Source organism: Schistocerca piceifrons, chromosome 6, assembly GCF_021461385.2.
Source record: "Schistocerca piceifrons isolate TAMUIC-IGC-003096 chromosome 6, iqSchPice1.1, whole genome shotgun sequence".
NCBI classification, from domain to species: Eukaryota; Metazoa; Arthropoda; class Insecta; order Orthoptera; family Acrididae; genus Schistocerca; species Schistocerca piceifrons.
Window position 1 is genome coordinate 488,688,556 of NC_060143.1, and position 16,749 is coordinate 488,705,304.

The 16,749-nt window shown below is 31.9% G+C and overlaps 1 protein-coding gene across 1 annotated transcript in view; it reads left to right on the top strand.

Annotated features, from left to right (window-relative positions):
• Positions 1-16,749, top strand: part of LOC124803408 (facilitated trehalose transporter Tret1-like) — a 63,443-nt gene that overhangs the window by 10,164 nt on the left and 36,530 nt on the right. The window contains exon 2 of the mRNA XM_047264592.1: positions 1,767-2,046. Within this exon, the coding sequence (XP_047120548.1) occupies positions 1,767-2,046 (280 nt within the window). The remainder of the gene's footprint in view (positions 1-1,766; positions 2,047-16,749) is intronic.

Below are 16,749 nucleotides of genomic sequence, written 5' to 3' on the forward strand. Positions count from 1 at the left end.
TCTCAAACCATACTGTGTACTCATCAGACTGTTCATTCCGTTCAGCACATCATTTAATTCTTCTTCACTTTCACTCAGGATAGCAATGTCATCAGCGAATCGTATCATTGATATCCTTTCACCTTGTATTTTAATTCCACTCCTGAACCTCTCTTTTATTTCCATCATTGCTTCCTCGATGTACAGATTGAAGAGTAGGTGTGGAAGGCTACAGCCTTGTCTTACACCCTTCTTAATACGAGCACTTCGTTCTTGATCGTCCACTCTTATTATTCCCTCTTGGTTGTTGTACATATTGTACATGACCCGTCTCTCCCTATAGCTTACCCCCACTTTTTTCAGAATCTCGAACAGCTTGCACCATTTTATATTGTCGAACGCTTTTTCCAGGTCGACAAATCCTATGAAAGTGTCTTGATTTTTCTTTAGCCTTGCTTCCATTATTAGCCGTAATGTCAGAATTGCCTCTCTCGTCCCTTTACTTTTCCTAAAGCCAAACTGATCGTCACCTAGTGCATTCTCAATTTTCTTTTCCATTCTTCTGTATATTAGTCTTGTAAGCAGCTTCGATGCATGAGCTGTTAAGCTGATTGTGCGATAATTCTCGCACTTCTCAGCTCTTGCCGTCTTCGGAATTGTGTGGATGATGCTTTTCCGAAAGTCAGAAGGTATATCGCCAGACTCATATATTCTACACACCAACGTGGATAGTCGTTTTGTTGCCACTTCCCCCAATGATTTTAGAAATTCTGATGAAATGTTATCTACCCCTTCTGCCTTATTTGACGGTAAGTCTTCCAAAGCTCTTTTAAATTCCGATTCTAATACTGGATCCCCTATCTCTTCTAAATCGACTCCTGTTTCTTCTTCTATCACATCAGACAAATCTTCACCCTCATAGAGGCTTTCAATGTATTCTTTCTACCTATCTGCTCTCTCGTCTGCATTTAACAGTGACCATTACGGCACTCCTACCCCAGTTCTCGATACCAGTAATATCGTACTACTTTTCTGCGAAGTATCAGACATATTCTTGTGACAATATTCACATTTGCTTTTATTAATGTATAGGTACTCCGATGTATCGATATATTATAGTGATATGGTTCTTGTGTGTATTTATTTCTGTGAGACTGTCATAATCTTTGACTTACTTGTAACCGTTTTGGCGCGAATGCGCACAGGGCAGTCTTTGTTTTACTTTGCAGAAGTTAAGTCTTGTGTTTGGTTAAAGTGGAAATTAAATATATGAAGATTGATACAAAACTGTTTTCTTGGTGATGTGGCAATTAAGAAGAAGTATATGTGAATTTACATGAAGTTTAATAAGAATGTGGATCATGAACACCAAGTCAAAAATTATTTCTACCATACCATTATTCTGATCTGGGATTGTTTGATCATTAAGAATTTCCTGAAAAACGCATTTGTTAGGTCTTCAAATATTGCTAAAGTACAGATCTCGACCTTCTAGCAGTCAGAGTGGAATCACCCTAGAATCAACAAGATGGCCCATAACAACTTCGACGAAATCTACGTGGGAATCCATTCAAAATAAGTGCGAAAATTAATGGCTTTTTACAGTGACTTCAGTATTTCCATTCTGACGATACCATCCACAGTCTGTAACTTTGTTGTTGCCCGATAAAGTGAACATATGCTGCGTGAGCAACATTATTAATCTGATTTCTAACCTACTTTGTAAGTGGTGGAACTGTTAGAGTATAGCCTGTGTGTCGCATGTCCCGGCCCTCCTCGGCTTGCAGGGTGCTGGCTGGTGTGCAGTGTGCTGGCTGTCTGATGCTGACAACACTGTACGTCAGCGAGATGGCCAGCGACGAGGTGCGGGGCAGCGTGGGCTGCATGCTGCCCCTGATGTGCAACAGCGGCATCCTGTTCGCTTACATCATCGGCGCTTTCCTGCCCTATTACGTCGTCCTGTATGTGAATGTCGCTCCTGTGGCCATCTTCTGGTTCTGTTTCGCCTTCATGCCTGAGACCCCGTACAGGCTGGCGTCTACTCATCGATATCAAGAGGCAAGAAAGGTAATGATGTTGCATGGCCTTCCTTTTGTGGCTTTATCAAAACAACGCATGAAAAAGATTTATTGCTACAAATCGCGTTATTGTTTTAAAAAAATTGCCATTTACTTACACTTTTTGAAGCTTCCACACTAAGTCTGGAAGCTTTTTTCCAGTAATGAAAATCTGGGCAATCTTAGGACTTAATCCTGGGTTTCCTGCTTTTCGAAAACTGTCACTTTAACGAGATGGCTGTCTGATAATGAGTACAGACCTGACACTAACCTTTATTGGTTCAAATGGCTCTGAGCACTATGGGACCTAAGTTCTGAGGTCATCAGTCCCCTAGAACTTAGAACTACTTAAACCTAACCAACCTAAGGACATCACACACATCCATGCCCGAGGAAGGATTCTAACCTGCAACCGTAGTGGTCGCGTGGTTCCAGACTGTAGGCCTAGAACCGCTCGGCCACCCCAGCCGGCTAACCTTTATTGTCACTCGTGGTACCACATGTGAAAAAAGAGCCAGTATTTATTTATGGGGTGCAAGCATGCACCACGTATGAAAGGAGACAGCAGCTAACAGTGTCTTCGGGATCTCTACCAATTGAATTTAAATAAGATGAATGGAGCTATTTATTTATTTATTTACCTATTTATTTCAGCTGTTACCTATTATTTACGCATTTATTTCACCTATCCAGACATCCTTTGTGAGCCAACACATCCGGTCTCAAGACATTCTCCGGCAGAGAAAATTGTGTACACAGTTTCTGCTATACACCTCGAATCCAAAACAAAAACGACGCGTGGACACCGCAATTTGACTGAAATGCAAAATGCGGACTATCATTTTGTGGAAAAAATCATCACAGGTGACGAGACTTCACGTAAACAATACGAATCCACCGCAAAACAATAAAGTCCAGAAATTCAAGTGAATGGTCAACGTTTCGACGACATTATGACAGTCAAGCCTGTGTGACAAGCGAGTTGAAAAAAAAGCGTCACAGAAGGTCTCTTCTGACAGTTTCACATGGTTGTATGAACATTTTGTGCGCTGTACTGAAGTGCAGGAGAGAGACTATGTAAAACACCTGAAGAATCTCCAAATCAGTAATCAGATTCACAAGAAGTATGTTATGACCCATGTCGGACTATGACATAAAGATAAAGTCTCAAAAATCATGAATTATTCTTCCTATAACAGTAATAATTTCAACAATAGGATTGATCTCAACATCAACCTTAATCTCATTATACTAAGGACTTAAGTTAATTAAACTAAGAACCTTCAAAGTTATAATTAAAAGAATAATCTTTTAGGCCTTAGTAAAATTTTACACCTCTAGAATTGCAGTCTAGAATCATAACTGAATATAAGACCTAAAACATGGTAAGAGAGAAAACATCTCATCTCATAAGTAGATTTACAGTCTACCACCTAAAATTCAGCCATCTTACCGCAAAAATGATTATTCTCAACAAACCATAAGAATATTGGTACTTTATACTTCCTATTTGGAGCGTGAGCAGGAATAGTAGGAACATCAATAAGAATATTGATTCGTGCTGAACTTGGTCAACCAGGATCTCTAATTGGAGATGACCAAATTTATAATGTTATTATTACAGCCCACGCATTTGTAATAATTTTCTTTATAGTAATACCTATTATAATCGGTGGATTTGGTAATTGACTTGTACCATTAATAATTGGTGCACCAGATATAGCATTCCCACGAATAAATAATATAAGTTTTTGATTACTACCACCTTCATTAACCCTTCTTCTCACATCTTCTATAGTAGATAATGGTGCTGGTACAGGATGAACAGTTTACCCCCCTCTAGCAGGAGCTATCGCACACGGGGGTGCATCTGTAGACCTAGCTATTTTCTCACTGCACTTAGCAGGTGTATCATCCATTCTTGGTGCATAATAACCCTTATCATCAAAAGAAAATCTAGAATAAAAATTATTATCACCAGATATTGAATAATAAAAAAGACAAAAAGAATAAGAAGCAGTTAAACCAGTAGAACAGAAATAAAGAAAAAAATTAAACAATTAATTCATCTTAAACAAACCATTTCAAGAATTAAATCCTTTGAATAAAACCCTGCTAAAAAAGGCATACCACACAAAGACAAACTAGAAACATTAAAACAAACTGAAGTTAAAGGTATAAAATTAACAATTGAACCTATAAAACGAATATCCTGAGAATCCTTTAAATTATGAATTATTGAACCTGCACACATAAACAATAATGCCTTAAATAAAGCATGAGCTAATAAATGAAAAAATGCAAGTTTTGGATAACCTATAGCCAAAATTCTTAATATTAAACCAAGTTGTCTTAAAGTAGAAAGAGCAATAATCTTCTTCAAATCAAATTCAAAATTAGCACCCAACCCAGCCATAAATATAGTTATACAACCAATTAAAAGTAAAAATCAACCACAATTACAAGTATCTAATATTGGTCTGAAACGAATTAATAAATAAACCCCAGCAGTAACAAGAGTAGAAGAATGAACTAAAGCAGAAACAGGAGTAGGAGCAGCCATAGCAGCAGGAAGTCAAGAAGAAAAAGGAATTTGAGCTCTTTTAGTTATAGCTGCTAAAACAATTGATGTAGTAATAAGCTTTATTTCAAAAGAATTAGAAATAAAATCATAATAATAAATATAATTTCAACCACCAAAATTCAATATTCAAGCAATAGAAATTAAAATAGCAACATCACCAATATGATTAGAAAGTGCAGTTAACATACCTGCAGTATAAGATTTCACATTTTGGTAGTAAATAACTAAACAATAAGAAACTAAACACAAACCATCCCATCCTAACAAAATTCTAATCAAATTAGGGCTAATAATTAAAAAACCTATAAAAAGAATAAATATTAAAACAATAATAATAATACGATTTATATTCTTTTCTCCCAATATATAATCCTCTCTATAATAAATAACCAAAGAAGAAATATATATAACAAAAGACATAAAAATAAGAGACATTCAATCCAAAATTAAAGTCATAACAACCACAGAATCATTTAAATTAAAAAGTTCCCATTCAACAAAAACTCTATAATCAATTATTAAATAATAGATACCCAAAATAAAAATTATAGTTCTAGAAAAAAATTAAGAAAAAAACTGAAAGAGCAAATAGAAAATAAATTCATGGCCTAAGATGAAAAAATTCATATCATTGATTCCACTAAACAATATTTTTTATTAAAATACTTAAGCAACCTAAACAAAAAAATATTCACCCTTTAAACAAAGAATGTTTAAAGGCAATCAATGTAAAAGTAAAAGATGATATTCACGAAAATAACCAAGAGAACAAGTATAAACACCAGAATAATAATTACCATGCTGAGAATAAGAATACATATATAAAGTATAAACAGCTTTAAAAAAAGACAAAAAAGTAAAGCAAAAAATCTAAAAGAAGATCAAGACATAATTCTATTTAATAATATAAGTTCACATAAAAAATTTAGAGAAGGAGGAGCAGCTATATTAGATGATCTCAAAAGGAAACATCATAAAGCCATTCTTGGTATCAAATTAATTATACCCTTGTTAATCAATAATCTTTGTCTACCTAAACGTTCATAAATAATATTATATAAACAAAATAACCCAGAAGAACGTAAACTATGACCAACCATTAAAGAAAGAGAACCTACACAACCTCACCAATTCATGGTTATTAATCCTCCAATCACTATTCATATATGAGCAACAGAAGAATATGCAATTAAAGACTTTAAATCAACCTGATGAAAACAAATAAATCTAACAATAACCCCACCAGATAAACCTAAAGATAAATAAAAATAATTAAACTTTAAACCCAGATAAGAAATAACCTTCATAACACGAAAAATACCATAACCACCTAACTTTAATAAAACACCAGCAAGGATCATTCTACCTGAAATAGGGGCCTCAACATGAGCCGTAGGAAGCCATAAATGAACCAAAAATATTGACATCTTATCTAAAAAAGCAAGAATTATAAATACATAAAATATAAAAAATAAGATCCAAAATCAACCAATAAAGAAAAATATAAAGTATTAGAAAAATCATAAACCCTAAATAAAACTAATAATAAAGGTAATCTAGCAACCAAAGTATAAAAAATTAAATAAACACCAGCCTGTAAACGTTCAGGTTGATAACCTCAACCCAAAATCAAAAGTAAAGTAGGAACAAATCTAGCCTCAAAAAAAATATAAAAAGAAAGAAGACTCAATCAAGCAAAAGAACAATAAAGCATAATCATTAAAATTAAGACCATAAAGACAAAAAAATTAGAATGATAAGAACTTAAATAAACTGAACCTCTAGCAGTAATTATTATAGAACAAATTCAAAAACTAAGCAAAATCAAACTAAAAGAAAAATAATCAATACCAAAATAATATCTAATTATATTCAAATCTGCATATGAATAAACACAAATTATAAAAACAAAACAAGACAGAAACATTAAAGAATGAACCAACCATCAACAATTATTAACCAAACAGAGAGGGATCAAAAAAATAGTTATAAATAAATACTTTAATATAAGAATAAACCAAAAGAATTTAAAAAGTCATTACCATGAGAACGAATTATTGAAACTAAAATAGAAAGACGTAAAGCACCTTCACAAACAGAAAAAAACAAAAAACTAACAGGAAAAAAATAATCATAATCAAACTCAATAAGAAAAACAATAATTAATATAAATAAAGAAAGAACAATGTATTCTAATCTCAAAAGAACCATTAATAAATGCTTACATTTAGAAGAAAAAACACAAACACCAGCAAAATAAACCAATAAAGAAGTAAAGACAGAGAATATAAACATTAGTTTTAATAGTTTAAAAAAAACGCCGGTCTTGTAAACCGGAAATAAGTCCAGCCCCCACCTTTAAAACTTGAGAGGTGAAAAAGCTTCCATCATCGATCCTCAAAACCGATATTTTAAATAAATGATCATAATAATAATAATATCACTATCAAACGTAATGAATATTAATTTTATTAAATTAAGACGTCCAATATCAATAATGCTTTTCATTATCCTACAAACTTTTCTAGTTGGATTAATAACAGGAACAATAATGGAATGATATTGATTATCATATATTTTATTTTTAACGTTTTTAGGTGGTATATTAGTTCTATTTATTTATATTACGAGAATTGCATCAAACGAAATATTTCAACCTAAATCAATTACCATAATTATTACCTAAGCAATATGGGTATTTATCATATCAACATTAGTTATCTAAGATATAACAATATTTATAGACTTTTTCAAGAATACTGAAACTATAAATATCGATAATTCAATCAATTATCAAGAAATAACAATATCCTTAGAAAAACTATATAATAGACCAACATTCATTATCACAATAATAATAATTATTTATTTATTTTTAGCACTATTAGCAGTTGTTAAAATCACTAATATTAACCAGGGGCCTATTCGTAAAATAAGATAATTTACTAATGAATAAACCCTTATGATTAAGACATCCTTTAATTACAATCATTAATAACTCTTCTGTTGATTTACCGCACAAACAAATATTTCATTTTGATGAAATTTTGGGTCCCTACTAGGGTTATGTTTGGTAATTCAAATTGTAACTGGACTATTTTTAGCTATACATTATACATGAAATATTGAAATAGCATTTAGTAGTGTAGTACACATCTGCCGAGATGTAAATAATGGTTGAATTATTCGAACCTTACATGCAAATGGAGCTTCTATATTTTTTATTTGTATTTATTTGCATGTAGGACGAGGAATTTACAATGGATCTTACATGTACATATACACCTGAATAATTGGAACAGTAATTCTATTCTTAGTTATAGCAACTGCATTTATAGGATACGTTTTACCTTCAGGTCAAATATCATTTTGAGGTGCGACAGTTATTACTAATTTATTATCAGCAATTCCCTATTTAGGAACAGGTTTAGTTCAATGTGTGTGGGGAGGGCTTGCTGTTGATAATGCAACATTAAATCGATTTTTTTACATTCCATTTTGTATTACCATTTATTATTGCTGCAATGGCAGCAATTCATTTATTCTTTCTTAACCAAACAGGGTCTAATAATCCCTTAGGCCTAAATGGAGATATCGAAAAAATTCCATTTCACCCATACTTTACTTTCAAGGATTCTATTACATTTGTATTAATAACATCATTATTAATCATACTGTGCGTGATTAATCCTTACCTCCTAGGAGATCCAGATAATTTTGTGCCTGCTAACCCATTAGTAACCCCAGTTCAAATTCAACCAGAATGATATTTCTTATTTGCATACGCAGTTTTACGATCAATTCCTAATAAGCTAGGAGGTGTTATTGCATTATTCCTATCAATTAGAATCTTAATAATTTTACCATTTTATAATAAAACACCATTCTGAGGTATTCAATTCTGTCTTCTTAATCAGATTATATTCTGAATCATAGTAGTTGTTGTATGCTTATTAACATGAATTGGTAAACGACCTATTGAAGAACCTTATAACAGGACAAATCTTAACAATTGTCTACCTTACATACTTCTTAATTAATGTTCATGTTGCAAACGCATGAGATAAACTAATTAAGGAATAATAAGTTAATTAGCTTAGGAAAAGCATATGTTTTGAAAACATAAAACTAGAAGTTTAACTCTTCTATTAACTTTTCTTAAAAAATTTTACTAAACAAATGAGATAAATAAAATCTTTAAACCAACAAAGAAAATAAAAAAATTCAAAGATAGAGGTAAAAAACTTTTTCAAGCTAAGTACATTAACTTATCATAACTAAAACGTGGCAATGTACCACGAACTCAAATAAAACCAAAGAATGTAACAGCAAGCTTAATAAAAAATATAAAAGAATAAAAATCACCACCTAAAAAAATTAAAGCTAATAATATTCTTATAAATACAATTCTAGTATACTCAGCTAAAAAAATTAAAGCAAACGCTCCCGCACCATATTCAATATTAAAACCTGAAACTAATTCAGATTCACCCTCGGCAAAGTCAAAAGGAGTACAGTTAGTCTCAGCTAAACAAGAAGCAAAACAAGCTAAAGCTAAAGGAAAATAAATAATAATAAATCAACATAAAGCTGGTAATTTATAAAATCAAACATGTGAAACTACCAATTAAAATAATAAAGATAATAAAATTAAAGCCAAACTAACTTCATATGAAATTGTTTGAGCAACAGACCGAAGAGAACCTAATAAAGAATAATTTGAATTAGAAGATCAACCTAATCTAGTACAACATAAAAAAACAAAAATTCATAAGAAAAAGAACACATATAAGTTAAGTAAGGGAAAATTACTCAAACAGCCAAGGAAATTATTAAATGAAAACAGGAGAAAAATAATAAAGTAAATAATTAGATATAATAGGAATTGGCTGCTCCTTACAAATTAACTTAATAGCATCACTAAAGGGTTGAGGAATTCCTACAAATCCTACTTTATTTGGATCCTTTCAAATTTGGATATAACCTAAAACCTTGCGCTCTAATAAAGTTAAAAAAGCAACACTAATTAAAAAACAAATAACTAATAAAAGAAAATTCAAAATAAACATAAATAAATCATAAAGTATCAATACTATTTGTAGAAAAAATCTACATAAATGAATTCTAAATTCAACATATTAATCTGTCAAAATAGTAATCTAATTGATATTAATCAATATAATAAAAAATATTTCAACCATATGGTCCTTTCGTACTAATATGAATTAATAATCTTAGGATAGAAACCGACCTGGCTCACGCCGGTCTGAACTCAGATCATGTAAGAATTTAAAGGTCAAACAGACCTAATTACTGGGCTCCTGCACCCAAAATTTTTCTTAATCCAACATCGAGGTCGCAATCTGCTTTGTCGATATGAACTCTCAAAAACAATTACACTGTTATCCCTAAGGTAACTTAATCTTATGATCATAAATTATGGATCAAAACAACAAACATAAATAAATGATATAATAATGAAGAGTTTATTTATTATTCATGTCACCCCAACAAAACATCATCATTAAATATAGAAAGACAAACAAAAAACTATATAAAAGTAAAATGTTAAGCTCTATAGGGTCTTCTCGTCCTAAAGAAGAATTTAAGCCTTTTGACCCAAAAGTTAAATTCAAAAATTTATTAAGAGACAGTTGATTTCTCGTCAAGCCATTCATTCCAGCTACTAATTAGGAGACTATTATGCTACCTTTGCACAGTCAAAATACCGCGGCTCTTTAAAAATTCGCTAAGTGAGCAGGCCAGACCTTAAAATATTTTCAAGAGCACAAGTTTTTGATGAACAGGCGGAAATCAGTTTTGCCTAGTTCCTTATAATAAATTTACAAGGTAAAAATTATATACAAATAAATATACTAATTCTATCATTATTACAAAAATTTTAAAATTAAATTAATAATCTTAATAAAAAACCTAGCTGGTTTAAAGCTTACTATTAGATTTTATAAAACAAATTATAGGTCATTAACTTCAGAGCTTATCCCTTAAAGAATAAATAAGTTAATATTTATACTTAAAAAATTAAATAAAAACAATTAACTTCAAAAAATTAAATTTTTTTTAAGAAACTAGATATCTTGGGAAACGATTAACATCTCATTTCTATAAATAATTTAATAATAATTATGATACATTAACTATATATTATTTATAAATCAACCCAAATCGATACAAGTAAAGTAAATACCAAAATTTTGATAAACCCTGATACAAAAGGTACAATAAATATAATCTACTTTTAAAAATTTAAAATAATATTTCATAAAACACTTACATTAGCAATAAACTATAATCTAAAAAATCAATTCTACAAAATATACTAAGACAAAATTCGACAAAATTATTTATATTAAATAATAAAATAAACAAAAAATAAATATAATAAAATAAATAATCAAGATATCCTGATTTGCACAGAAAAATTTTCAGTGTAAGTGAAACACTTTACTAATAAGTTATGTCTGAAACTCTTTCTAGATACACTTTCCAGTACATCTACTATGTTACGACTTATCTCATCTAAATTGAAGATACCTTAAAATAATAAAATAGAATAATCAGTAATGAGAGCGACGGGAGATGTGTACACACCTCAGAGCCAATATCAGTTAAATTAAATAAATTAAATTACTATCAAATCCACCTTCATTCAAAGTATTTCACCATCAAATCCGTTATAAACAAAAATCTATTGCAACCCACCTCCTCTTAATTATAAGCTGCACCTTGACCTGAAATATTTTATAATTATAAATCTTGAGAATTATAACTCTAAAAAGATTCTCTGATAATGGATATATACAAACAAATAAATTAAGTAGTGTAAATCGTGTATTATCGATCACTGGGTAGGTTACTCTGAATGGAATGAGATACCACCAAATTCTTTGGGTTTAAAGACCTTAACTAATAGTACCCTGGTAAATATAATTAACATTCAAAGTAATAGGGTATCTAATACTAGTTTATTATTTAAATTTCACAGATTCATAAAAAGAGCCACAAATAAATTTTAACATTTCACCTTACAAATTTATATTTTAACCCTAAAAGTATAAACAACTGTTTTAACCAATAATATTCACTTGTATCAATCATATAACCGCGGTTGCTGGCACGAATTATGCCGATACTTAATCAATTGTTAAATCCAAAATCACTTGATAATTAAATCAAATTACTGCAAAAAGAACATTTAGTTTAACGAAACTTACATATAATACAAAGAAAAAGTGAATAAACAAGCAAGAATAAAACTTTTGGAAACAAAAATAAGAAATTTGAAAATTTATAAAATTAAGAAAAAATAAAATATTCAAATATTTAAAGAAAAAAAAGAAAAAAATCATAAACACTAACAAAAAAAAAGAAACGCGCCCACGCATGACCACAACTTCTCTATTGTATATAAATAAAGATTAATATGGAACTTGTATACCGATAAATGTATTATGTTCTTTCTGATTTAATCTTTCTTTTCACTAATAATAAAGAAAGATTAAATAATATAATAAATATATTTTATACAATTATGTAATTTAATGTAATATGTTATTAATATAAAATTAAGTTTATGTTAAATTAACTTAATTATTTATTAGTTAAATAATCTAATTATAGGTAATTATGTAATTATATTATTATAATTAGTATAATTATTTATATTAATATAATAATTTATATTTAATATTATTAATTCTATTTATTATATCCAATTATAATAATATTCAATATTAAATTACATATTATTATATACTTTATAATATAATAACCTATTTTAAGCTAAAAACATAAGTAGCTATAATCCTAGATAAATAAATGTATTAAAATAATCTTTTAATAATAATAAAATAACATTATAGGCATTTAAATTTAATTAAATGTAATATATTAATATAAATTATTTATTATATATATATATATATATATATATATATATATATATATATATATATATATATATATATATATATATATATTCAAACTGTACGAATCGAGATAAATTAATTAAAAATAACCAAAATAATACATATACAAATTTTAAAAAAAATTTAATTTATATATTAAATATAAATGAAGTCTCTGATTAAAGGGTTACCTTGATAGGGTAAATCAAGTAAATAAAAATTACCTTAATTAAAAATTACATAAGACAGAATTAAACTATCTCCTTTAGTATCAAAAACTAATGTGCATCATACATCTTAATGAAAAAAGGTAAGCTAAACAAGCTAATGGGTTCATACCCCATTTATAGAGGTATCAATCCTCTCCTTTTTAATGACCAACAACTCTACAAAACTTCTCTTCCTATCAACATTAATGATAGGAACGATCCTGTCCATGTCATCAAACTCCTGATTCGGAGTTTGAATAGGACTTGATATCAACTTACTTTCATTTACTCTGCTCCTAACAAGAAATAAAAATATAATAATAAATGAGTCGTCAATTAAATATGTTATTGTCCAAGCAATAGCATCGACAATACTATTATTTTCAATTTTGCTGATTCAAATAAAGTATCCAATAGGGTGAGAAACATAATTTATTCCATCAATAATAATCAGATTTAGATTATTATTAAAGATTGGGGCTGCACCTTTTCATTTCTGATTTCCAGAAGTAATAGGAGCTTCAAGATGAAATAACTGTTTAACACTAATAATATGACAAAAAATTGCCCCAATAATGGTATTATCTTATTGTATTCAACTGACAACTTTCATTTGAACAATTATCATTCTAAGAATTATTATTGGGGCAATAGGGGTTTTAAATCAAAAACATCTTAACGCCAACTTCTAGCATATTCTGCAATTAGACATTTAGGGTGAATAATTAGATCCCTAACAGTCAGAGAAAACGTATGTGAACTATATTTTATTATTTACTCACTATTAAGATTAATCATGGTTTTATTGTTTAAGCAAATAAACCTATTTTTTATAAACCAAATTTATTCGACCAGAAATATAAAAACTTAAATTAAATTCATAATATTTCTATCTCTCCTATCCCTGGGTGGTTTACCACCGTTTCTTGGATTTCTACCAAAATGAATTGTAATACAATCATTAATAAAAAACAACATAACAACTATTATAACCATTATGGTTGTATTAACTACAATTACACTTTATTATTATATACATATTAGATTCTCAGCCCTAATTATGTCATACACAGAAAATACATGATCTATAAAGATAAAGTCTCAAAAATCAAGAATTATTCTTCCTATAACAGTAATAATTTCAACAATAGGATTGATCTCAACATCAACCTTAATCTCATTATACTAAGGACTTAAGTTAATTAGGTCTGGTGCCAGGTGGTCACGTTTTGACACCTGGCCGAATATGTTAACTAAGAAGTAAGGTGCCTTAGAGTCCGGAAGATAGGATTTTCTCTCTGGAAATCTAACAACCCTAGTCTTTGGACAAGTCGCCCTGAGCTTTCGATGTAGATCAGGTGCATTGAACAGGTGGAGCTTTCTTTTCTAGTACAATGAACAGATGGAGCAGTTATTTATAGTGTACAGAAGGAACAAAGCAAGAGATCCTTCGCCACAGTTATTAGACCATGGTTAGCAGTCCGCTGCAGTATACAGCGAAGGACACTTTCATAGCAATAAGCCAGCAGAAATCGTCGTGTCCGACACCTGAATCAGCAGCTCATGCATGCTGACAACACCTAGTGCCCAAGTTGTAACTTCATGAAACCTCAATGCAATGCCGGTCTCCTGACTGACAAGAATGATGAGTGATTCACACCGTAGAATAGCAACCTCTTCTGGAGTTTTGAAAACGTACGAAAAATCCCCTACTATGAGTCGTCGGGGAAGTGTAGCTCCCACCTAGCAAATTTATCTTACGCATTTGAGTTAATTCCTGGAACTTTTGAGAGGAAATTAAGAGAGTTCGAAGACGATTGTGACAGCATTTGAACAAACCATAGTCTTGGTGTGCTATTAAAATTTGTTAAAACTAGGAACATGATAGCAGCACGACTTCGGCAGATGTGAAGAGAATCCTCTTGTAGAACTATGAGTCGAACTAATTTTTGATTACAATGGTTGTCTGTTATTTTCTGATAGACGTTGTAGGGCAAAACGTACACTGCGCAACACAGTTAAAGAGTCACTTTTTTGGAAACCCCGTAATTGCCTCCCATTGGGGAGCGTAAGTTTGAAATTTGGCTCAATTGTGCCTACAGCCTTCTTCTGTTATGATGCAAAAGAATATCGCCGTGCGACATAACCCTCGGGCTTGGCGAAGCTTCCAGCAGCATACTGTCGACAAATGTGAGCACAGGTGTTCAAGTTGGGTGTATGGTGGGTTAATGATGTGACATCGACACCGAATTTCACCAGAAACAGAATGACTAGTTTTGAAATCACGCTGTTTCCTTTAGTGTCGCCGAGGAAAGCATTTCAGACACACTGCCGTTCAGAAGCGACACTAAAATGTCTTACACTTCGGTATAGTGGGGCACCAACGAAACGACTCCTTCCTTGGGGAGTTGATTCCCACACATTTCGCGGTCGAAAACCACATTTCGCAGTGCTTAGAGCAACGGGTCGACCTTCTTGACAACCCTTGCTGACTTTCTCCTGGGCTGTCCACATCTTGGGTGTGCTACCTCACGGAATGTCGTCTTACCACTTTTCAGTGCAGCGCGATCGAAATTTTTGCTCCGTGCCCGCCTTTGACGTAATGATGGAGGGGTGCGACATCGACACGTGTATGAGTAAAACGGCAAAACGTGCCTCTAACACTCCCCAGTTCGGCGACACCATCGATGCCACCTACGTACGTTTCTTGGGCACTTTAATATATTATCCCTGTAAATAGACAGCCATTCACCGATTCGTAGGTGCCAGTGTGACAGGCACCTATTTCGACAGAGCTGAGTGGCGGTACGTCGCTGAACTAGCGCCTGTTCGGCGCATACGAAAATATAAGAGATCTAGAAATGTATGTGAAATATGTGGGAGTCAGAGCCTTAAGGGGAGGTTTACTATCGTTTGGTTCGAAACATCGATTTTTTTTAATTGCATTTTTGGATCCATAAAAGTGTTTAGAATCCACCTCTGAAACTGTTTTTCCGAATACGGCACGTAAATGTTTGTTATTCGCGGTTGAACAAAAAATGCACCTGCCTGAAACCGGCCTTTTGACGCACCAGTTATTTTACTGGTGCTTGGGAGGAAACACACAAAATTCAAATGGAAGTTTGAACGCGTGTGTTTGGAAGCTAGCCCCCAAGCATTTGCATTCTGGCGCGAAGACTGTGGAGATTGCGACTTTCATGGCAGTTAACAGCTTCAACGAAAGGTATTCAGCAATTCTGAAGACCATGACAACGATGGACGTCACCCTGGGACTCTATTCGACGCAGTTCGCCATGAATTCGGACGACACCGGATTCAAGCGTCCGAAAACCGCTTGTCACCGGCCGTACGAGCGGCTCTGGAGCAGCGCAGGATGGCGCAGATCGAACAGAACGCCCTCTATGAGGAAGAGGAAGGACTAATTTTTGGACTCGGAGTAGCAGATTGAACGTAAGTTGCATAATGTTGCATTTATATGTAGTCAGATCCTGAAAGGCGTTTTTCTCGATATGACTTTCTTTTTGTCGCACTGTGTGGTAACTTCAAATCTACTGAACCGATTGGCATGATTCTTTGTTTCCGACGAAACTAACTAAATTGTCTAGGAGCTCTACGACTTTTAGTCCGATCCATCAACTACAAATATTTTTACTTGGCTGACGAAGTCGAAAAATCGATGAAAGAAACCATATTTTTCTCAAATGGCCGCCATTTTGTTTCTATGGTCCAAATAACTTACGCTAGGTATAACTCTTAAGAATCTTATATAATTCGCTAACGTCAACTCAATTTTGATTTCAGACGAGTCGGCTGACCTGCGACATACCGCGCGTGGAGGTCTACATCGAAATTTTGTTTGTTCCGACGGCACTTCAACCTTTGCTCTTCGACATTTCCGGTCAAAAAAATTTCAGTTTGTAGAGGAAGTATCAATAAATATTTTGACTAAATCTGACATTGATATCGTTAACATATCCCGAGAAAAAAATTCT